This window comes from Oryctolagus cuniculus, chromosome 6 (genome assembly GCF_964237555.1).
Source record: "Oryctolagus cuniculus chromosome 6, mOryCun1.1, whole genome shotgun sequence".
Classification (NCBI taxonomy): domain Eukaryota; kingdom Metazoa; phylum Chordata; class Mammalia; order Lagomorpha; family Leporidae; genus Oryctolagus; species Oryctolagus cuniculus.
The window spans coordinates 72,152,748-72,176,916 of NC_091437.1; the positions used below are offsets into that span (position 1 = coordinate 72,152,748).

Below are 24,169 nucleotides of genomic sequence, written 5' to 3' on the forward strand. Positions count from 1 at the left end.
TAGTTTCTCTGACAAGAGCTTTAGCTTAACAAATTAAAAAAAATTAGAGCTGGCCATTTGGCACAGCAGCTAAGATGTTACTTGCAATACCTGCACCTCCTATTAGAATGTCTGGTTTTGGAGCCAGTGGTGTAGTGTAGGTAAAGCTGCTGCCTGAAACACCAGTATCCCTTAGGGATATCTGTTCAAGTGCGGGCTGCTCTACTTCTCATCCAGCTCCCTGCTAATGTGCTTGGGAAAGCAGTAGAAGATGGCCCAAGTGCCTGGGCCCCTGCACCAATGTGGGAGACTGGAATTAAGTTCCTGGTTCCTGGCTTTGGCTTGGCCCAGCCATGGCAATTGTGTGGCCATTTGGGGAGTGAACCAGCAATGGAAGACCTCTCTGTCCCTCCCTCCCTCCCTCTAACTCTGCCTTTCAAATAAATAAATAAGTCCTTTTTTCAAAAAACAGATGTTTTAACATAAAAGACATAAGTTTTTCCCTCCTTACCTTTACATCAAGCGAGTAAGGCATGATCTTCTGGCCAAGTTTTTCTAAGAAGATATATAAAAATTTGAGGGCTTCTTCTCTACAATCACGAAACTGTAAAAGAAATACAAATAGTAAATATGAGAACAAGAGTCATTCCAATATACAGGAATACACAAAGAAAACAAAATGATTTTCAACTTACTTCATCAAAGGTGAGTGACTTCCGAACAAATACAAGCAAACCAAAGTCTTTGGAAAAAACTAAGGAAGTCTGTAATGCTGGACAAAAAAGAATAAGTAAAAGTTAAAAAGAAACATTCATAAACCCACCCATAAAGGGCTGTATGCTTTCCAAGACAGCCTGTCAGCTCATCCAAGTCTACTGCATCAAGATGAAGAAACACAGGGGGCCACCCTCACTGTGGCTATGGCCTAGTGGGTAAAGCCACCTGCAGTGCCTGCATCCTATATGGGTGTCAGTTCGAATCCAGGCTGTTCCACTTTCAAGCCAGCTCTCTGCTATGACCTGGGAAAGCAGAAGATGGCCCAAGTCCTTGGGCCCCGGCACTTGCTTGGGAGACCTGGAAGCAGCTCCTGGCTCCTGGCTTCAGATAGACTCTTCATAGGGGTGTGGTAGGCAGAAATATGGCTCAGAGTTCCCTGTGCCCTAATCCCTGGCAACACACCTTTGAGTGTGTTCACTTCATATGGAAAAAAGGAAATTAGGTTGCAGACATAAGAATGCTAGTCAGCTAACTTTAAAATGAGGAGCTCACCTTGGGTTAACTGTAATCACCTTGGGGGGGGGGGGAGAAAAGCAGGTAAGGGAATAGGGAAAGGCCACGGCAGGAGACCCCAAACCTCCCCCTGAGGGTTCCGACGGCCAAAGGGGAAGCTTCTAAAAGCAAGGCACTTTAGCAAAGAATCGGGACCTCAACCCCACAACCTGCAGGCTAGGGAAGTAGGTTCTCCCCCTAGAGCTTTCCGACAGGAAAGCGGCCTCGTGTGACACTTCCATTCCGGCTTGCTGCCAGGCTTCTGCACCCAGATCCCCAAGACCACGCGCCGCTGGGCTGTTAGGGCAGCGGCAGGCGGCCACGACTCCCCAGAACCGCTCAACTGAGGCACTGAGGGGTACTGGTGTGACGCCGGTGCTGCCAACAACACTTCTAAGTTCCAGGTCTGCGAGTCTTCTCTGAGGAACCAAGAGCAGAAGGGCTTGGAAAAGGTTCTGGTGATGCCGGTGAGAGGAAGCTGAGAAAAGTCTTTTTGCCCTTTCACCCGACCTCAGAGAGCCCTGATGGCCAAGTCTGGGGTCCCTTTTTAACCAAATTTGGTACAAAAATACCTTTTTCTCTAACTCTACTTGGGGGGGGGGAGCAGAAGGACAAATCACTTTTCACAGAAAATACGCAGAAATTCCGAAGATTTCAAAATACCGTTAACTACACCCACAGGGGAGAGACTACCCGGCTCAGTGGCTCCAGGGCAACTCGGAAAGCACTCGACCCGACCGGTACCCACCCAGCACCGCCGGGCTGCTGCTCAGCACGCACTCCTGCCCCAAGCCACGGATCAGCTGGCAGCCGGCCACAGCTGCGCCGCAGCGGTCCCCGCACGACAAGAAATCCCGCAGCTGCAGCAGGGAGCCCTGCACACCAGATCCAGGGTCCGCCATGACCGCGAGCAGAGCACCCGAGCGTGCGCAGCATCGGCCCAGGCCCGGAAACGCCGCGGGGCTCGGGGGTGGGGCTGGCAGCTGCCAGAACCTTCCATGCGACTCCTGAGGCGGGGGTAGGAATCCTCACGGTAGAAAGAGCCCGCTTTCACCTGAGTTCCCAACTGGCAGGTTTATGAGTGTGCAGCAGGTAATACTCTTAGCATGCACATATAGAACTTTGAGTAAAAACAGGAAGCCATTGGCTTGGCCAGCGAAAATAGACGGATGGAAACTCAAGTAATGGGCTAAACAAAATAAAAGGTCTGCAAGTCTGTTCCTGAATAGAATATTTGATGATGTCTTTAGAAGTAAGAATGCCTGAGAAATAAATTATTAGTAGTGAGAAACACCCCTCTGAGAACTTGGTCTGATGGTACTCCCCAGATTTCCCGCGAAAACGCGTTCAGGCTTGAAGTCAAGCCATCGAAACTGAGGGGGAGACCGAGCGAACGCTGAGTCCGCTTTCCATTGGGGCGCCGAAGGAGGCCCGTCCTGTGCCCCCTGTGGACACGCAGTGGCGCCATCCAGAGGCGGAGCCAGGCGGACGGCGCCGCTGTGATTGGTGCGGTCCCGCTGGGGGCGGTGACGATCGTACCGCCGGCGGGAACGCTTAGCGCAGCTGGTGCGTCTAGGAACTGGACCTGCCGGGTAGAACCGGAGCCCTAGAGCTTCTTCAGGTATCCGCCTTTCCCGGTATCACGCGCCGGCCAGGAGGGCCTGGCGGGGGCGTCCGCGTGGCGAAGCGGGGAGGCCGGGAGGTGGGCACGGCACGAGCCTATCCTTGTCGCGCAGATACCCCGAGCACCATGTCGTCCCCAGCGTCGACCCCGAGCCGCCGCGGCAGCCGGCGCGGCCGAGCCACCCCTGCTCAGACGCGTGAGTCTCCCAGCCCCTTGCTCCGCTGGAGCCGGTCCCGCCACAGACCCGCACGTGTCCACCCCTTCCGCCTTCCCTGCCCCGGCTGGTGCCCCGCCGCGTCGGTGTGCGCAGACGCAGACCGCGCGGGACGATCGTCTGCACTCTGGCGGGGATGTTTGTATTTGTTCAGGAGAGCGGTCCGGGAGGGCCAAACGCGAGATCTGATGGCCGTGTTTTCTGTTTTGATGACAAGCGCGAAGTGAGGATGCCCGGTCGCCTCCCTCGCAGAGACGACGAGGCGAGGATTCCACCTCCACGGGAGAGCTGCAGCCTATGCCCACCTCGCCCGGAGCGGACCTACAGAGCCCGGCCCCGCAAGATGCGTTATTTTCCAGCCCTCCTCAGATGCCTTCCTCAGGTTCGTTTTTCAAAACCTGAGTTACGCCGTGCTCGGTATACAGGTGACCCTTCAGCGGGTCGGGTTTGCTGGTCGGGTAATGGTGGCTGATAATTCCTTGGCAGCTCTGTGCAGGAGCTCGTGTCATCTTCACGCAAGAACTGGAGAACGAGAGCACAGAAATGGCACGTGCTGCGCCTTAGTGGGCAGAGACAGCAGCTTTGCTTGTGCGTCTTGTTTAGGGCGTTTGGTAGCTGTCAGTCTCAGCCATCACAGGTGATGATAGATAATCAGTGTGCACTAGCGTGTAGCCGGCCTGGGAGACAGGTGCTGTGGCTTCCGGCTTGCTATGCTGCCTTTCTTTTATGATTTCGTGGTAAATATTCGCGTTCTGGTTTTTTTATAGCCATTCCTCTTGACTTTGATGTAAGCTCACCCCTGACATATGGCACTCCCAGCTCCCGGGTAGAGGGCACCCCGAGGAGCGGTGTCAGGGGCACCCCTGTGAGGCAGAGGCCCGACTTGGGCTCTGCAAGGAAGGGTCTACAGGTGGATCTGCAGTCTGATGGGGTGAGTACTGGCGCCACGGGCTCTGGCAGCATCACTTTGGCAACAGAGACCTCAATCATATTATTCCTGTGTAGGCAGCTGCAGAAGATAATGCAATGGCAAGTGAGCAGTCTCTAGGACAAAAACTTGTGATCTGGGGAACAGATGTAAACGTGGCAACTTGCAAAGAAAATTTTCAGGTGTGTGTTAAAATCCATACCGTGGGGCTCTGGCAGCGATCAGGGGAAGGGGGAGGGTTTATGATCTATTCGGAAGTAGCTTTAACAACTAGGTTTTAGACTAACAACTAGGGGTTTTAGACTTGTTGATGTCTTTCCAGTTTTTTTAAAAAACTTTCGCTTAATCCCAGATGCTTAATATTTATTTTTCTCTCTGCATGAAGCGATTTCTTCAGCGTTTCATTGATCCTCTGGCTAAAGAGGAAGAAAATGTAGGCATCGATATTACTGAACCTGTGTACATGCAACGACTTGCAGAGGTAATCATATATTCTTATTTACACATTCAGGCTATATGTTTTAAAATGATGATATCAGAAGGTGTAAGTGTTCATGTTATCTTGCAGATTAATGTCATTGGAGAACCATTTTTAAATGTGAACTGTGAGCACATAAAGTCATTTGACAAAAATTTGTACAGGCAGCTCATCGCCTACCCACAGGTAAGAATTTGGCCTTGACCTTGAGAAACGAGTAAATATCCAGCAGGAATGCATTTGCACAGCATAATTTCCTTGGTGGCGGAGAGAGTACTCCTGTTTCATTTCTTCTAGCATGAATAGCTTTTCATATTTCAGTATTTCTGAAATTGAGATGTGCATTACTAACAACATATCATTTAATTGATAGCGTTTCCTACATGTAAAGTAGTAATAAACGTTAGAGTTGATAGTTCCTTAGATTGCATGAAGTAATTTATAAATGTACCACCTCCCTCTTTTCATTTGTAGTGTAGTCTGTCAGCTGCTCTGCAGTCTCTTAGGCCTAAGATCAGTTTTTTATTAGACATTGGCTCTGCATGTAAGAGGCCAGCAGACTTGGTTTTTTAAGTCTTTTTTTTTTAAGATATATTTATTTATTTGAAAGGCAGAGTTATAGATAGGCAGAGAGGGAGAGACATCTTACATCTCTGTTCACTCTCCAAATTACCACAACGGCCGGAGCAAGGAGCTTCTTCCCGATTTCCCACATGGGTGTAGGATCCCAAACACTTGAGCCATCTGCTGCTTTCTGAGGCCATAGGAAAGAGCTGGATTGGAGGTGGAGCAGCAGGTATTCAAACCAGTACCCACGTGAGATGTCAGCACTGCAGGCTGCATCTTTACCCGCTACACCACAGCACAGGCCCTGGTTTTTAAGTCTTGACTTTACCTCTTAATGGCTGTATCTCCTTAACCTCCCAACAAGTTTGCTCATCCGTAAAATGGAATCATGGTAACAAATGTGGACATAATATGTGCAACTTAATCTACTTTGGTGTCATTTCATTATGGCCAAAAAATAAGACATGAAAATATGAGTTCAAAACCTTTTCCCTGGCCGGCGCCGTGGCTCAATAGGCTAATCCTCCGCCTTGCGGCGCCGGCACACCGGGTTCTAGTCCTGGTCGGGGCTCCGGATTCTTTCCCGGTTGCCCCTCTTCCTGGCCAGCTCTCTGCTGTGGCCCGGGAAGGCAGTGGAGGATGGCCCAAGTGCTTGGGCCCTGCACCCCATGGGAGACCAGGAGAAGCACCTGGCTCCTGCCTTCGGATCAGCGTGGTGCGTCGGCCGCAGCACGCTAGCCATGGCGGCCATTGGAGGGTGAACCAACGGCAAAAGGAAGACCTTTCTCTCTGTCTCTCTCTCTCACTGTCCACTCTGCCTATCAAAAAAAAAAAAAAAAAAATTTTTTTTCCCTTACTGATGGGAAGCATAAAATATGCTAGCACATCAGGAAGGCACTTTCACATATGCGATTGCTTTTGATCCAAATGAGGATATGCAGAAACAAGATGATTCATTGTACCCAAGGGATGAAAACAGCATGTGTGCAGTGCTGTTAATGCTTTGGGCTTCTGCTGTGGTTTTTGTTTTTATAGTATGCTGCTATGGAATGCTGTTAACCCTACTGGGGGGATACTTAATCTAAAGGTGAATTCTTTGTGGGTCTTTGGGGAAGTAAGACAGTGGGAGCTGGCAAGAGAACCCCCATTTTTCCATTGCTACCTTGGTGGTAGGGGTGGTGGACCTGTAGCCCTTGGCTCAGAAGGGGAAACATACTTCTGAATGTTAACGGAGGTAGGACTTGATAATCACCAAGTATTCCTGCAACAGAATTATCCCCTAAGTGGGATTAGTAATGGCCACTAATAGTCTCATAGACTTGTATAATAGCCATCACTCTGCCCCACTTTCCAGAGTTTAGACCGTGCTTTGTTTAAACCAGACCAGGAAGGTCCGTTGACCTGTTTCTTTGCTCTACTTGAAAGGACCCACAATTAGCAGTTTTCTGTAGAGCCACCATTCCCTGATCAATAAAACTTCAGAATTGGGATTGAAAAAGCAGTGCTTTATTTCTGATACTTAAGTTCAGTATAGAAACATAAACTTAGCTTGGCCACTTTATACTTGTTTTTACAGGAAGTTATCCCAACTTTTGACATGGCTGTCAACGAGATCTTCTTTGACCGTTACCCTGATTCCATCTTAGAGCATCAGATTCAAGTGAGACCATTCAATGCATTGAAGACTAAGAATATGAGAAACTTGAATCCAGAAGGTAATATACTTTTTTGTTTGTTTAAGGTTTATTTTTATTTATTTGAAAGTCTTCCATCTGCTGGTTTACTCCCCTAAATGGCTGCAACAGCCGGGACTGAGCCAGATGGAAGCCAGGACACAGGGACTTCTGAGTCTCCCACCTGGTTGCAGGGACCCAAGCAAATGGGCCATCCTCTGTTGCTTTCCCAGGCACATTAGCAGGAAGCTGGATTGGAAGTAGAAGAGTGAGCATTCACTGCTGCTTATATGGGGTATCAGCGTTATGAGTGACAACCTACTCTACCACAACAGTAGCCTCAAAATGTGACTATTAACAGTTCTCTAACAAATTAACTTACTAGAAATAGTAGATCCACAGTTATTTTGTTAAGTAGGCATTTTTTTCTTTAAGATTTATTTATTTATTTGAAAAGCAAAGTTATAGTGTTGGGGGGGCCAAGACTGAGATCTTCCATCTGCTGGTTCACTCCTCAGATGGTTGCAAGCTGAGCAAGTCTGAAGCCAGGTGCTTCTTCTAGGTGTCTCACATGGGTGGCAGGGGCCCAAGGACATAGGCCATCCTCTGCCACTTTCCCGTGAATTAGCAGGGAGCTGGATGGAAGTGGAGCAGCCAGGACACTAACTGGTGCCCATATGGGATGAAAGCACCACAGGTGGCAGCTTTACCTGCTAAACCATAGCCCTGGCCCCCTAAGTAGGCATTTTCTTAGAATCGTTTTAGAAAACAAAGCTTTCTTGCCCTTGAAAGTATGAAGGAAATCAGTCTGGGAAGTAAATCAAAGACAGCAAACACTGCAATAGATGTTTCAGCCTAGGGCAGGGAACAAAAGGCTAGGCCCACATGGGAAAACAGAAGTTTGGAGTACAGTTAGGGTTTGAAAAGCAAGCATGAAAGCATTCATTCTAAACAACAGAAGACAGATATAGGGTACAAGCCTTTAGTCCAGCTTACATTTCACATATTAGGGCACCTGAGTTTGATTCCTGGCTCCAGCTCCTGACTGAAACTCCCTGCTAATACACACCAGTGAAGCAGCAGGTGATGATGGCTCAAGTACTTGGACTCCTGCTCCCCACATATCAGACTTGGATTGAATTCCCAACTTTGGCCTCAACCCAGTCCCACCTGTTGTAGGAATTTGGAGATTGAACCAGTGAATGAGAGCTCATTCTATCTGTCTCTCAAATAAATCGTGTTAGAGACTTATTTATTTATTTGAAAAGCAGAGAGACAGAGATCTTCCAACTACTGATTCACTCCCCCAAGCAACTGCAACAGGCAGATCTGGGCCAGGCCTGAGCCAGGAGCCTGGAACTCTGTTCTGGTCTCCCACATGGATGTCAGGGGCCCAAGCACTGGGCCATTATCTGCTGCCTTCATAGGTGCATTAGTGGGGAGCAGGATTGGAAATGGGGCAGCCAGGACTCAAACCAGCACTTAGATATGGGAATGAGAAGACCTGGTGAATCAGCAGTAATTACTGGTGGATCTGGGCAGTCCCCAAGGCCAGCCATGGCTAACCATAGCCATGATTTCATGACAGCCAGGGACAGTGCAACTCATCTGGAACCAGTGGGAATTAGTAGAGGGTAGTATGACCTTTAAAGGGGGAAAAGTTGTCTGTTGAGAAGGGCCTGGCTTACAGAGGTGTGGGGAGCAATCCGGACTGGACTAAGTTACTGGAATTAAGACTTATTCTGTGCATCTGCTCTCCCACAATATGGCGCTGGGAGAGAAGAAAACAGCTTCTACACAGCTGCCTCCAGTTCAACCAATAAACAGCAGGACCTGCTCCTGATTGGAGGAGAGCAGCGTACTCGGCGTATGGGCAGCCGAGTTGGGATTGGCAGAGGAGGACTATAAAGGAGGAGAGAGACGGCATTCACAAGGAACATCTAAGGGGAACACCTAAGGGAACACCTGTGCAGCCCCCGAGAGAGCCGGCCGGCGGTGTGCCGCTCCCCTGCAGAAGTGGGGAATGTGGCCAGGGGGAACTGCCCTTCCACGGAGGTGGAAGGGACAGTAGCCAACCCGGGAAGAACCAGCAGCAAACCCGGGGAGGGCCGAGCAGACAAAAGAACAGCGCAGGGTCCTGTGTCGTTCCTCCACGAAGACGGGGAGCGGCATAATGGTGCCGTGACTCGGATATGAAGCCTAGGCAGGGCTTAGTGTCGTTCCTCCATGAAGAGGGGGAGCGACACAGAGGAAGCATGAGCAGGAGTGAACAGTAAAGTCCTTTCAGTAAGGAACAGTCTGTCTTAGGCAGGTAGTGATGACTTACTAAGGGTTAGGATTAAGGTGCTTTTCTCTGCCATGCACACTTACTAGGCTTGATATATGTGACTGACTCAGTCCTTAGCAGCTCTGAGGCAGCTGCTGTCATTACCCATTTTGTACCTGACACAAAAAACTAAGGAATCCCCAAGGTCACACGTGCTAGCCTGGGCCATCTGGCTGTAGAGCCAGTGCTTCTCAGGTGAGAGTGGGACTTAAGGTGGCCCTGAGAGTGAGCTGGGAGGCCACAGGAGCAGATAAACAAAGCATCAGCCTTCTAATCTGCCAAGAAGGGAGGGGTGGGAGGCCCTCTGGACAGCAGGCCTTACAGAAGAATGGGCTAGAAGTCAGCTAGCGTGCCCAGAGAACTGTTGAGGCCCAGTACAGAGCCTGCAAGGAACCCAGCCTTCCCTATGCCTCAGGTGAGACCTGCTGGCTTGATGGCAAGCCCATACCTGTCTGGACCATGGGGAGTGGCTGGTGGGAAGCTGACCTCTCTCCCCACAGATATCGACCAACTCATCACCATCAACGGCATGGTCATCAGGACGTCCCAGCTGATCCCCGAGATGCAGGAGGCCTTCTTCCAGTGCCAAGTGTGTGCCCACACAACCCGGGTGGAGATGGACCGCGGCCGCATCGCAGAGCCCTGCGTGTGTACACGCTGCCACACCAACCACAGCATGGCGCTGATCCACAACCGCTCCCTTTTCTCCGACAAGCAGATGGTGAGGCCACCTGCACCCTGGCCTTGGGTCTGCCTCTGTCTATATCCTCGAAAAGCCAAATTAACTGGGTGCTCCACAGCCCTCAACCTTGCTTCCCAATTGACCTGATTCACTTCCACTCCTTCCCCGACTGGGTCTTGCTGATGGATTATGGCCAGAGCACATGAAGCACACTGAGGCTCTAGTGTTGGGACACAGTGTCCCTATTTTACTGCCTGTGAGCCTGTGTTTGTGACTGTGTGCTCCGTGTTCTCGTGCTCTGAAATATTTTATCAGGAAAACATTCTTCCACTGTACACACCCTAGAAAATTCCAGGTCACTTTCAAGTTAACGCATCAAATTTGCTTGCCCTTTGAATTATTAAATAAATAAAAATATAGAGCATGAGGTGATTTTGCGGGAAATACTTAAGATTGTGTAATAGTTTTTCAGTAAACATACAGGTTAGATGAGGGTATAGAAAACATTTAAGATCAAAATTCCATGGTTGAATTTCATCAGTTTTGCAACTCTTCTGGTAAAGAATAGATGGAGTAGTTTTTCTAATGCTTCTCAAAAGTTTTATTGTCTAAGATGTTTGCTGCTTTACCTTTTTTTGTTGTTGTTGTTAGGATTATTTATTTGAGAGGCAAAGTTAGAGTAAGAGACAGATAGGTCTTCCATCTGCTGGTTCACTCCCTAAATGGCCAGAGCTGAGCCAAGCTGGAGCCGGGAGCTTCTTCCAGGTTTCCCGCGTGCAGGGGCCCAAGCACTTGAGCCATCTTCTGTGGCTTTCCCAGGCCATAAGCAGAGAGCTGGATGGGAAGTGGAACAGCCGGGACTCAAACAAGCACCCATATGGAATTCCAGCACCACAGGCAGGGGCTTAACCTACTATGCCACAGCACCAGCCCCGATGTTTTACCTCTAATTATGAAAATACCTTTGAGTGAGAGAACTAAGTGGAAGGAGAAAGGCAGACAATTGTTTATTTGTTGTGATGAGTGAAAGTTGATGTACAGGGGTGAGGATTTGTTGTATTAAGTGCAGGGAGCCAGGGATACAAAAGCAGAGGCCCAGTTCCCGGGAGCTGCTCATCTTAGACTCCTTCAGAGATTCCCAAACTGGCTTAGAATAGAGGCCCTGACATTCTGAGAGCTTTCCAGAGGGCACCTCGTCTTAGAAAGGCCTTACCTGGGGCCGGCGCCATGGTTCACTTGGTTAATCCTCCTGCTGCTGCGCCAGCATCCCATATGGACGCTGGGTTCTAGTCCAGTTGCTCCCTCCTCTTCCAGTCCAGCTCTCTGCTGTGGCCCGGGAAGGCAGTGGAGGATGGCCCAAGTGCTTGGGCCCCTGCACCCGCATGGGAGACCAGGAGGAAGCACCTGGCTCCTGGCTTTGGATTGGCGCAGCACCGTCCTTGGCTGCCATTTGGGGAGTGAACCAATGGCAGGAAGACCTTTCTGCCTGTCACTGTAACTCTACCTGTCAAATAAATAGAAAAAAAAAAAAAAGGCCTTTCCTACCTGGTTCCTCTAACCTGCCTGGTTCCTCTGCTGCTGCCCTGAGGTCCCTGCCCTCCTTGCCATATTTGTTTCCCTCCACTGCCATGGTCACCGACAGATCAGTTGTCCAGATTTCCTGTCCCACGCCATCTCACTGAGTCAGGGAACCTGGTTTGCCAGGTGTCCCCAACACCTGGAATGGTCTGGGCAGACACCTGTAGGATGAGTGGATGGAGACAAGGACAAGGGCAAGTAGCTGAGATAGAAGCACCTGAACTTTCTGTACCCAGGAAATCCACTAGAGGTACTTCCTGAAGGAATAATTAGAGCTGTAGACAAACACAGATAGGGAAGCACTACAGCCTTCCTCACAGTGGCAGAAAATGGATCCTGCGAGTCACCCCCTCCCCAAGTCAGGACCGTCCCTACAAGACCTGTGTCCCTGTCCCATTCAGAGTAGATTCACCAACCAGCTGGAGATAACAAAGAACAAATTGTTAATAGAAGTGAAGGTGCTAGGAGTCAAACGCGGTTCTCCATAAGCAGCACAGAGGTGCACAGTTTGGTCTCCATGGTGCTTTCAGCATCTCCCAGGTTCCATTTCTGTATTCACTGCTCTTCCTCCAGATCAAACTTCAGGAGTCTCCTGAAGACATGCCTGCCGGACAAACGCCTCACACTGTCATCCTGTTTGCTCACAATGATCTTGTGGACAAGGTTCAGCCCGGGGACAGAGTGAACGTCACAGGTAAAAAGGGGGTCTGTGCCTCAGTCATTGGTTTGTGGGAATAGGGCCAGTTCTGCCCCCAGTTGTCAGCACGGGTCTTCATAGCCTTGCTCTTTTTATTTTTGGCTTGGGGCCATGTGAAATCTTTGTTTACTTCCTGAACTTGAATTTCTGAACTCTTCAATGGTTGTGTTCTGACCACTTGCCTCCTGTTATCTTGGTCTCCTACTGTCTTGAATTGTGTTGGTTCCATGGGACAGCAGCTCTAGATCAGGCTGGAGTTGGACAAATCTGAGCTGTGCCAAGCAGCTCAGGGAAGTATCGCCAACCTTGGAAATAAATAAAAAGAATTCTCTACTTATTTCCAAAATACACAACTGAGGTTAGCATTCAGTCATCATAGAGAAGGGGTACCTGTGTCGTATTTACATGCTCAGAAGCTGAAATGCAGATGTGAATGTCACCGCAGCTCAGGTGCTACTGTAATCTGGGATCCAAATCTCTTCCTGCCAACAGAGCGCTCTCTGCACAGCACTCTCAGCCTGGAGGTCTTTTTTCTGTACTCTAAAGGCACATGGTCTCAGAAGTTATGTGGCAGTGTCGGTTATCAAGCGGGTAGTGTGGGGATTGAGTCCTGGGGCCTACAGGCCATCTGCTCTCAGGGAGTCAGGTTTCTCAGGCTGTGCCTTCCCAGTGTGGACCCAGCCACTTCATTTGTGAGAGAACGTGTAGTCGTTGAACATTTGAAGGGAAGTGTGGTCTTTAGTGGATGAGATATGCAGGTCCAGTTCCACTGCCTACCTGCTCTGCCACCTTTGGTACCGTATTTAATCCAGTATTTTAATGTGCAGACGCATGTGGAAGTATTTGGGGCAGAGGCTGTGGGAAGTATCATCAGTGCTGCTGTATGAAGGTGAATTGACGCAGGTGCCATTTGGGAACATAGCTGGGCCATGTTAACCATAGTAAACGCCATCTCCCATCCCTAGTCAGTCGTCAGTCTTTTTTTTTTTTTTTTTTTTTTAAATGAATGCATTTTTACATAGATAACAACTTTAGGAATACAGTGGTTCTTTTGCCCATGCCTCCCACCCCACTCATCCCACCTCCCATTCCCTCTCCCATCTTCTTCATTATGGATCATTTTTAGTATGCCTAGTCAGTCTTGAAGGGAGGAATGATGAGCGAGCATTTTAAGCATACTGTCTGTGAACTGTTGCTTTAAAATAGAGTGACACTGACCTGTTAAAGAGAAAGGACAGTGGTCTGTGCCTTCACCCTGTGAGAAAGGGCACATTTTTTTTCTCAGCAAAGCAGCCAGAGGGGGTAGGCGTTTGGCACAATGCTGAAGATGCCACTTGGGACACTTGCATCGTATATCATTTCCTGGTTTCAGTCCCAGCTTCTTGTTGGACCCAGATTCCTGCTAATGTGTACCCTGGGAGGCAGTAGGTCACGACTCAATATTTGGGTGCCTGTCACTCACTTGAGAGACTTAGATTTAGTTCCTGGCTCTTGTCTTTGCCCTATCCCAGCCCCAGCTATTGCAGACATTTTGAGGATTGAATGAGTGGGTGGAAGATTCCTCTCACCCCCATTTTTTTAAGATTTCTTTATATATTTTAAAGAGTTACAGAAAGAGAGAGAGACAGAGAATGATCGTCTACCCACTTATTCACTCCCCAAGACACTGCAGTAGCTTGGGTAGCCATACTGAAGCCAGGAGCTTCATCTGGATCTCTCACATTGATGGCAGGGGCCTAAGCACTTGGGCCATCTTCAGCTGGTTTTCTCAGGGCCATCAGCAGGGAGCTGGATCAGAAGTGGAGCAGCCAAGACTAAAACTAGCACCCATATGGGATGCCAGCATCACAGGCTGCAGTTTAACCCACTACTCCCCAATACTGGCCCCCACTCTGTCTTTGAAATAAAATGAAGATAAAATAAAAGGAAACAACAGGAAGAGAGATCCACTTGTACTTTAAGGTTTTTAGTTTGAAGTTCACAAAAAATGAACATGAGATACAATGGATTGGGAACCTTTCCCTCCTGGAGAGTGAATGATTATTAATCTACTTCTTGACATTCCTTGAATTATATTCTTCAGAAAGCATGGCACAGACACTGGCCCAGAAACACATGTTATTAACAGAAAGTAGTTATTTTTCTTTCCCTGTTGACTCTGTAGATATTTTACTATCTATGAAATAATTTGAGTGTTTTTAGGATTTTCTTTCCAGGTTTCTGGTATGGGATTTTAACGTGTGTGTGTGTGTCTTTTTTCTTATTTGAGAGACAAAACTGCCATCAACTGGTTCACTCCTGAAATTGCTCATGACAGCCACAGGGCCAAAACCAGGAACTGGAGATATGGCCCAGGTCTCCCAAGTGGTAGCAGAGACCAATTGGCTGAGCCATCACCTCTGCCTTCCAGGTCCACATTAATAGGAGACTGGAGTCCAGAGCTGGGTAGCAAATCAAGGGTCCTCAAATGTGGAATGTGGCCAGGTGTCCACCTACAGAAATTTTGGAATTTTGTCCAGTAAAATAAGTATCAAGCAGATTCTGTGTACTCGGCTTAGGGAAATGAAAACACTACTTACTGGTCACAACCATGACCCAGGCATTGTGCTAGAAGCGGAGTAATCGCTTTTCATTCTCAGGGCTCTATGTGAGGTATGGCTATGCCCAGGTAACTGCCCGGGATCACTGCTGACTTGCCTTCACAGGCAGCACACTTTGAGGTCTGCCGCTTCCAGAAACCTGTGTTCTTTCTAGCTGGCCCTCTCCTGCCGCCTCCCTAGTTGTTCAGAAGGGGCTGACTGGGAAGGGTCGCAGAGGCCGGTCTCAACTCTCTCTGCCCAGCGTTGCTGTGTTCTGCACTGGCTGATGCTGTCCCTCAGAGGAGTTGGGGGCTGTGCAAGAGAGAGCTTGAATAAGTCTCGTGCTTCTGCTCTTAGGGGTCTACCGAGCAGTGCCTATCCGAGTCAGCCCACGGGTGAGCAACGTGAAGTCTGTCTACAAAACCCACATTGATGTCATCCATTATCGGAAAACGGATGCAAAACGTCTGCATGGCCTCGATGAGGAAGCAGAACAGAAACTTTTTTCAGAGAAACGTGTGGAGTTGCTTAAGGAACTTTCCAGGAAACCAGACATTTACGAGAGACTTGCTTCAGCCCTGGCTCCAAGCATTTACGAACACGAAGATATAAAGAAGGTAACTGGATATTGTAGCTCAAAGTTGGGATTAACAATAGCTCCTTGGGATCAAAGAGCCTATATGCCTGTTCTTCTAATCCTTCACTGAAGGATGTGAGATGCACCCTGATGCAGTCATTGGTGCAAGAGAATCAGGGTGCTGGTGTCTTGCCTCATCTCTGCACAAACTCGGGTTTTCATCATAAGAGGACACACGGGGTCGGGAGAGGGATTTATGCAGCTGACATTGTGGCGTGGTGATGCATGTTTGTGTGTAAATTGATCAGTGATGGGGCATGATCAAACCACTTCCACATGCCTTTTTTATGCCTTTTTCAACTTTCCATTTTGTGTTCACAGAGTACAGAAAGTAGCACTAAAGTTTAAGCTGCTCATCTCACTTACCCTGCAGTAAATCCGTGTTTCAACGTGTTTATTTAGGGCATCTTGCTTCAGCTCTTCGGTGGGACAAGGAAGGATTTTAGTCACACGGGAAGGGGCAAATTCCGTGCCGAGATCAACATCCTGCTGTGCGGTGACCCCGGCACCAGCAAGTCCCAGCTGCTGCAGTACGTGTATAACCTGGTCCCCCGGGGCCAGTACACATCTGGGAAGGGCTCCAGCGCAGTTGGCCTCACGGCATATGTGATGAAAGACCCCGAGACAAGGCAGCTGGTCCTGCAGACAGGTGCCCTCGTCCTGAGTGACAACGGCATCTGCTGTATCGATGAGTTCGACAAGATGAATGAAAGTACAAGATCTGTGTTACACGAAGTCATGGAGCAGCAGACACTGTCCATTGCAAAGGTACGTTGCATCCTCCTTGTGCATGCTCAAATTAAGGCATTTCTGAAACGATAGGGCATTTACCCTACTCTCAGGGGCACTGATGAGCAGTTTCCAAATGAGATTTCAACCAACTCTAAGTCTCCTCTACAGTGGCTTCTTCTCTCTTCTTTTTAAGATTTCTTTATTTGTTCATTTGAAAGATAAAGTTAGAGAGGCAGAGGCAGAGAGAGAGAAACTTCCATCCACTGGTTCATACCCCAAATGGTCACAACAACCAGAGCTGGGCTGATCCAGAGCCAGGAGCTTCTTCCAGGTCTCCCACATGGGTGCAGCGGCCCAAGGACTCGGGCCATTTTCTTATTGCTTTCCCAGGCCATAGCAGAGAGCTGGATTGGAAGTGGAGCATCCGGGACTTGAACTGGCTCCCATATGGGATGCTGGCACTGCAGGTGGCAGCTTTACCCACCATGCTGCAGCACCAGCCCTTCCTCTTTTCTGTTCTAACGTATGGTGTTCATAGACTAGAGTTTGTCCCAAAGTTTGTGCAGTGGGTTCGCTGTCTGAGAAAGATGTAGATACAGCACACATGCTTCTACGCTGGGTCTCAGGTGTGAATCAGGATAGAGTGTGACCACGTGACTCTGAAAAGTCAGTAGGGTGACATGGCTCTTGGACAGCAGAAGTGTAACAGAGGTGATAAGGGGTTAAGCAGGAGATTGGGCAGAGATGACTCAGACCCCCTGGCACCATCGAGCTAGAGCTTCTCACTGCAGTACCTCCTGCCCTAGGCTGGGATCATCTGTCAGCTCAACGCACGCACCTCCATCCTGGCAGCAGCAAATCCCATCGAGTCTCAGTGGAACCCCAAGAAAACCACCATTGAAAACATCCAGTTGCCTCACACATTGTTGTCAAGGTACTGAGTGATTTTTATGAGATGAGTGTGTTGCTCATTGGTAGAACTTGCAGGGAGTGGTTGAGAATGAAATACCAGGATGGAGCAAATGCTGGTGTACTCCCCTTCTGATGCAAGATGGTTCAGATGTGTTTGGTCCAGAGTCTTCATGGCAAGAATTCTGTATTCTCACCCCAGCTGTGGGCAGTATCTAAAGTCCCTTAGCCCTCATTTGTTTTTTGAAGTACTAGGAACATGTCAATTTGACCCCTTTTTCAGACCGTAATCACTCCTATTCTCAGGATAACTGTTGACCTCTGCTTTCACAGGTTCGATCTGATATTCCTCATGCTAGACCCTCAGGATGAGGCCTATGACAGGCGTCTGGCTCACCACTTAGTCTCGCTGTACTACCAGAGTGAGGAGCAGGCAGAGGAGGAGTTCCTAGACATGGCAGTGCTGAAGGACTACATCGCTTATGCTCATAGCACTGTCATGCCCCGGCTCAGCGAAGAGGCCAGCCAGGCTCTCATTGAGGTAATCAGACCTGGAAAAGGCATCACTAAGCCCATAGCCAAAGAATTCACGTGAACAGCCATTCACTTTGAACATTCTGTTTGGGATAACACACTATTTTCTCTGATTGCTTCCTCTCATGTTACAAAATTGAATTCCAAGTGTTGTAGAAAAAAAAAAAGTTATCTGTTAGGTCCATTTGGTGATAGCATCAATTAACTCGCTGTTTCCTTGCTGAATTTTCTGTCTGGTTGAAATATCCATTGCTGAAAGTGGGATATTGAAGCCCCCCTTTACTATTGTATTTGAGTCTGTGTCTCTCTTTAGATCCGTTACCATTTCTTTGAAACAGCTGGTGCCCTGTAATTAGGTGCATATACACTGATAATGTCACATCTTCCTATTGAATTGATCCCTTATTCATTATATAGTGTCCTTTATCTCTTTAACGATTTTTGTGTTAAAATCTATTTTGTCTGATATTAGGATGGCTGCACCAGCTCTCTTTTGGTTTCTGTTAGCATGGAATATCTTTTTCCATCCTTTCACTTTCAGTCTGCATGCATTTTTGTTGGTGAGATGTGGTTCTTGTAGGCAGCAAATAGATGGGTTTTTCTCTTTTAATCCATTCAGCCAGTCTGCGTGTTTTAACTGAATAGTTGAGGCCATTTACATTCAAGGTGACTTGATAAAGTAACAACTTTGTCCTGCCGTTTTTCCATAAATACTCCTATTTTTTACTTTGGATTTCCTTTGTACTATTACTGGGCAATTTTCGGTCTTCACCTTCTTTCATAGTGATGTTCCTGTTCCTCTGTGTAGCAGCATATCCTTGAGGGCTGAGCAAGTAGTTACAAATTCTTTCATTCATAAATGAGAGTTTTGCAGAGTACAGTATTCTGGGTTGATAGTTTTTTTCTCTAGGACTTGGAATATATCACCATTCTCTCCTTGCCTGTAGGCTTTCTGAGTATTGTTTCTCTCATGCACGTTTTAGGATCTTTTCTTTATGTTTTACTGTGGAGAGTTTTACTACATTATGTCACAGTGAACATCTTTCCTGGTCATGTCTATTGGGAGTTTTTCTAGTATTTCATTCTGGCTTTTTAGTATTTCAGTTTCTTGGGAAAACTTTTCATTTAGATTGTGAATTTGCTTCTGAGTAGTCTGATTAATTTTCTGAATTCTGTGTTTAGCATCTCCTCAATGTCTTCATCCTCTGCTTATACTATTGAAGAGTTGTAGTGTTCCTTTGGGGGACTCATTGTGTCTTCCTTATTCTTATTTAGTGTTCTTCCTTTGCCTCTTGGCATTTGTGGGTTTTTTGGGTTTTTTTGTTTGGTTGGTTTTTGTTTGCCTGCTTTTCTATAGCGACTTTCCTGTGGGCGCTGTTTCCTCTGTTACGGGCTGCTACAGGCCTGTATATTGTGAGCAGGTGCACAGAGCCCCGCGTGCTAGAGCCCCTCTTAGTGGTGCTGTGGGCGGGTACGAGCTTGGGTACACTGAGCCCCGCCTTGGAGCCCAACTCAGTTCTTTGTGGTGACGTGGGTGGATACTAGCTCGGGTGTGCGGGACCCAGCCTACTGGTGCTCGGCTCACTTTTCAATGGTGCTGGGAGCGTTACAAGCTTCTCAACAGATAGGGTTTCCCCTGGCTGTTCAGTCTACGTGGTGGGGGAAGAAATTCTGGATTCTTGTGATTGTTCTTGGGTAAGGGTGGGGGTGTGAACCCTGCAGTTGATGGGCACCTGCACGGGAGGCAAGGGCGGCAGGCCTCTACTTGTATAAATAAAAAATGGGGTAAGATGGCTTCTCCCACCGGCTACAAGTCCGTGTGGGGGAAGGGATTGGGAGGTGGTCAGGGCAGTGCCTGACCTCTCACCTGTTCCTCAGTATTTCCCCCCTCCCTCAGTATTTCCCCCCTCTTTCTTTTCCCATGTGGAACTTCAAAAGCAGTTTGCCAAGCTTGCCTTCCCACCACTATCCAAAGCTCTGTGGGCCCGCAAATTCCTATGTCACCTGATCTGCCACAAGCTGGCGCCAACCTCCCCTTTCCAATCCTATGCCATTTTCCCAAGATTCCAGGTTCCCTCTCTAGTATTGCACTGCATGCTGGCATGTCTTAGGTTATTGGAACATCCTGATGTGAATAATGTTTCTAGTAGGGCTGGTGCTGTGACACAGTGGGTAAAGCCACCTCCTGCTGTGCCAGCACCCCCGTATGGGCTCTGGTTCGAGTCCCAGATACTCCACTTCCAATCCAGCTCTCTGTTATGGACTGGGAACGCAATGGAGGATGGCCCGAGTGCTTGGGCCCCTATACCCATGTGGGAGACCTGGAAGAAGTTTCTGGTTCCTGGCTTTAGATCAGCCCAGCTCCAGCCATTGTGTCCATTTTGGGAATGAACCAACAGATGGAGGATCTCTCTGTAGCTCTGCCTTTCAAATAAATAAATAAAATTTTTTTTTAAGGTTCCCAGGTTTTGATGAGCTTTAACTGAGCTCCTGAAAATACTCAGATAAAAGTTACTTGAGAGGCAGAGTTACAGATAGAGAGGGAGAGACAGAGAAGGAGAGGTCCTCCATCCGCTGGTTCATTCCCCAAATGGCCACAACAGTTGGAGCTGGGTCGAGCCAGGAGCCTCCTCTGTGTCTCCCACATGGATGCAGGGGCCTGAGCATCTGGGCCATCTTCCACTGCTTTCCCAGGCCACACAGAGAGCCGGATCAGAAGTGGAGCAGCCAGGACTTGAACCAGTGCCCATATGGGCTGCCAGTGCTACAGAAAGATACTCAACCTGCTTCACCACAGTGCCGGCCCCATGTAGTTTTATTTGTGCGTCATATTCTTTTTTTCTTTTCTTCTTCTTCTTCTTCTTTTTTTTTTTTTTTTTTTTTTTTTTTTTGACAGGCAGAGTGGACAGTGAGAGAGAGAGACAGAGAGAAAGGTCTTCCTTTTGCCGTTGGTTAACCCTCCAATGGCCGCCACAGCTGGCGTGCTGTGGCCGGTGCACTGCTCTGATCCAAAGGCAGGAGCCAAGTACTTATCCTGGTCTCCCATGGGGTGCAGGGCCCAAGCACTTGGGCCATCCTCTACTGCCTTCCCGGGCCACAGCAGAGAGCTGGCCTGGAAGAGGGACAACCGGGAAAGAATCCAGCGCCCCAACTGGGACTAGAACCCGGTGTGCCGGCGCCGCTAGGTGGAAGATTAGCCTATTGAGCCGCGGCGCCGGCCATGTGCATCATATTCTTAAGGCTTTTTTAATTTTGTACATAATGACAATTTTATTTCTTCATGGAAAGCTTTAAAAATGAAATTGTTGGCCGGCACCGCGGCTCACTAGGCTAATCCTCCGCCTGCAGCACTAGCACCCCGGGTTCTAGTCCCAGATAGGGCGCCAGTTCTGTCCCGGTTGCTCCTCTTCCAGTCCAGCTGTGGCCCGGGAAGGCAGTGGAGGATGGCCCAAGTGCTTGGGCCCTGCACCCACATGGGAGACCAGGAGGAAGCACCTGGCTCCTGGCTTCAGATTGGCACAGCGCACCTACTTAGCGGCCATTTGGGGGTGAACCAACGGAAGGAAGACCTTTCTCTCTGTCTCTCTCTCTCTTCACTGTCTAACTCTGCCTGTCAAAAGAATGAAATTGTCATTATGTACAAAATTAATACTCTTCCTTTTATTATAACATTGTCCTCATCATCCTTTACATGCCTCATCAGATGGATCCGTAGCCATGGGTTTAAATTTAAAACAGCCCCTCTGAGGGAGTTTTTCAGACAGCTCAGCTTTTGTCCTCTGCTTTGATTGCTGCCCACATACCTGCCCAGCCTGGGTTCCCTTCCCCTGGCCTGCTGACGCCACCTTCTCTGAGGGAGTCTTTTGGGTATCTCTCAGTCTGGGTATCTCTAGCCACCACTGCACACTGCTCTTGAAGCCCCCTTCCAGGATTCCAGAGTGCCTGTGTGTGTCAGTGTCAGTCAGCACCACGGCCCAGGACTACATAGGACTTTGGATTCCTGTCAGTGCCTCCACATGGCAGCCAGCCAGTTCAGGGATTTTATTTTATTTTATTTTTTATTTATATATTTATTTATTTATTTGAAAGGCAGAGAGAGAGGGAGGGAGATGCATCCTCTGCTGCTTTCCTAAGCACACTAGCAAGGAGCTGGATCTTAAGTGGAGCAGCTGAGACTCGAACCCTTGCCCATATGGAATCCAGTGTCACAGGCAGTGACACTCCCTACTACGGCACAATGCCGTTCCCAGTTCAGATTATTTAATGGAACCCTGTTCAGGGCTCAACCACAAAATTAAGGCTGCTGACACCAGGTGGTTTTGCTTTTGTTTCTTCTGCCTACCCTAGGCTTACGTAGACATGAGGAAGATTGGCAGTAGCCGAGGAATGGTGTCTGCATACCCTCGGCAGCTGGAATCGTTAATTCGCCTAGCAGAAGCCCATGCTAAAGTTCGGTTTTCAAACAAAGTGGAAGCGATTGATGTGGAAGAGGCCAAGCGCCTCCACCGTGAGGCTCTGAAGCAGTCCGCCACCGACCCCCGGACCGGCATCGTGGACATATCCATTCTCACCACAGGTTTGTTATCTGCATTGAACAAAGATGCTTTTTGAGAACTGTCTAAACATGTCAGTACTTGGCATTTCACATCGTAACTAGCAGTTAAATCATCAGAAGCAGAAGTTCTAAACCTTTGGCTCAGGACCCCTCTGAGAATATGATAAGATTCTAACCCCTAATCTTTAAGATACAGTTTTGTGTGTAGTTTTAAGGGAGATTCTGCGTCCATCTCTGCTGTTTAGATGCCCATGTTAACCCGTTTTAAAGAAGCAGTTTGTTTCTTAATAAGCAGTTACTGTGCTGGCCGAACAGTTTACATGAACCAGGTTTCAGTGGGCAGTAGCAGCTGCTGACTTACTGAACATTTGAAACTGCCTACAGCAGAGCTCAAGAACTTGTGGTGCTTTTCAATACATTCTGCATTCAGCTACTGTTCCCTTAGGTTTCTTGGCAGTACCGCCAAAGAAACATTTGTGGAAGGAGTTTGAGACATTTTACTTTCTTACAGAAATATTTTCATTGATTTCTTTTAAAATCAGGAATGAGTGCCACCTCTCGTAAACGGAAAGAAGAATTAGCAGAAGCATTGAAAAAACTCATTTTATCTAAGGGCAAAACACCAGCTCTAAAATACCAGCAACTTTTTGAAGATATTCGGGGACAGTCTGACATAGTAAGTGTTTACATGTTTTGTTTGTTTGTTTTTAAATAATAAAGTAGAAAAGAATAGAGAAGAAAAGTAAGATCATCCATAAAGCCCCCCTCCAGAAATAGTCACAATAAAAATGTTTTCCCCCTTTCATTGTTTTTTCTTTCGGAGACAAAATACTGCAGTGCCCGTTTGTGAGTAAGGTTGAGTCATTGAGGGACAAGCCCAGGACCCTGCCTGCTTTTGTAGTGTCTCCACCTGACCTGATTTAGAGCATAAGAATTAGGCACCGCCACCAGAAGGGGAAAGAAACTTCGGGTGGTACTTCCACATTAAAGTTAGCATGTCTCTGGCAGGTACAGGGGGACTTGGCATGGCGTGTAAAATACGTTCTCTTTTTTAAAGGCGATTACCAAAGATATGTTTGAAGAAGCCCTGCGAGCCCTAGCTGACGACGACTTCTTGACAGTGACTGGGAAAACTGTCCGCCTCCTCTAATAAGGCTGCTGTGTGATGGGAGCCGTGCTGCCTGGGTGAGGCAGCCGGGCCAGGCCGCTGCTGCTGTTGCCATCTGTCTCAGTGGATTCTGAAAGGCAGCATTTGGCTATATAAAAGCTTCCTAACCCAGGTTCAGTTTCCTTAGTGAAGTGTATGCTTTTTGTGTTTTTAACAAAGTATAAATACCATGCTAGTTCACAAACATAGACTAGTACAGCAGGGATTGTCCTGAAGTGCCTTCTGTTAGCAGTGGGGCTTTTATGCATTCGTAGAGATGCATGTGCAGACAGCAGCCACCATTCAAGCTGGTAGCAAGGCCAGGTTTCTGTGCTGGACTTTGTAATGGCATTCACCCACATGCTGGAGGGTTTTGTAATACAAGGTAGCAGAAGAGGCCAGGGAACATCATTCTGTGTGAAGGAACAGAGGGCTAGAACCCCTTTCTCTCCCATGCATGGCATTGGAGTATAATTCTTTTTAGAGGTCTTTTTCCTTGCAGCTACGATTAGGTCAGGAATGAGTGGTTGGAAATGACTGTCTTCTGGGCTAACTTATGCCACTTTATCCTAATTTGTAAAGCTTTTTCCTAAATAAATGACAGAAAGAATAACACTTGGTTATCTGGCATTTTTCATTCTTTGGGGTGAGTGAATGGCACAGCAGTTAAGACACCCGCCCTGGGTGCCTGGGTTCAGGTACTGGCTCCTCTTCCAATTCAAGTCCCTGCTAATGTGCACCTTGGGAAGCAGCAGGTGATGGATGGCTCAGTGCTTAGGTCCCTGCCACCTACATAGGAGACCCAGATTGAGTTCTGGGTCCTTGGGTTTTGCCTGGCCCAACTTTGGATATTGGGGGCATTTGGGGACTGAACCAGCAGATGGAAGATCTCTTGCCTTTCTCTGCCTTTCAAGCAAAATGAAAATAAGTTTTAAAAAGAAGACTACATTCATGGAAACTCTCTTAATAGTAAGTACTTTATTAGTTAAAAAGTTTATTTTGACATAATGAATTTGATCTTAGTGGAATCAAATCCTAGCATTCTCTATTGTTGTAAAAGT

The 24,169-nt window shown here is 48.1% G+C and overlaps 2 protein-coding genes across 6 annotated transcripts in view; one reads left to right on the forward strand and one right to left on the reverse strand.

Moving 5' to 3' along the window:
* Positions 1-2,207, reverse strand: part of PRKDC (protein kinase, DNA-activated, catalytic subunit) — a 177,660-nt gene extending 175,453 nt beyond the window's left edge. For 3 of the 5 annotated variants that reach the window (XR_011389983.1, XM_070076565.1, XM_070076564.1), the window contains exons 1-3: positions 1,997-2,207; positions 675-751; positions 491-583 (exon numbers count right to left, since the gene is read on the reverse strand). Coding sequence is in view for 4 of the 5 variants with exons in the window: in XM_070076565.1 (XP_069932666.1) it covers positions 491-583; positions 675-751; positions 1,997-2,150 (324 nt within the window). In the remaining variant the exon portion in view is untranslated. The remainder of the gene's footprint in view (positions 1-490; positions 584-674; positions 752-1,996) is intronic. The other 2 variants (XM_070076562.1, XM_070076561.1) reach the window with 1 other exon arrangement.
* A 533-nt stretch (positions 2,208-2,740) lies between these two features.
* MCM4 (minichromosome maintenance complex component 4) lies at positions 2,741-23,721 on the forward strand. Its single transcript, XM_002710523.5, has 17 exons — positions 2,741-2,869; positions 2,985-3,068; positions 3,304-3,468; positions 3,854-4,017; positions 4,092-4,196; positions 4,400-4,495; positions 4,583-4,678; positions 6,636-6,774; positions 9,559-9,779; positions 11,892-12,012; positions 14,952-15,211; positions 15,634-15,999; positions 16,770-16,897; positions 17,206-17,413; positions 21,754-21,982; positions 22,504-22,637; positions 23,019-23,721. Exons 2-17 carry the CDS (start codon positions 2,999-3,001, stop codon positions 23,109-23,111), a joined length of 2,595 nt encoding a protein of 864 aa, XP_002710569.1. The 5' UTR covers positions 2,741-2,869; positions 2,985-2,998; the 3' UTR covers positions 23,112-23,721.
* Positions 23,722-24,169: the final 448 nt, after the last annotated feature.

Excerpts from the sequence above, each read along its gene's own strand:
- MCM4 (XM_002710523.5), top strand. The coding sequence starts at position 2,999 with ATGTCGTCCCCAGCGTCGACCCCGAGCCGCCGCGGCAGCCGGCGCGGC. Across the intron at positions 4,496-4,582 it reads ACATGCAACGACTTGCAGAG|ATTAATGTCATTGGAGAACC; the intron begins GTAATCATATAT and ends GTTATCTTGCAG. Across the intron at positions 21,983-22,503 it reads CATATCCATTCTCACCACAG|GAATGAGTGCCACCTCTCGT; the intron begins GTTTGTTATCTG and ends TTTTAAAATCAG.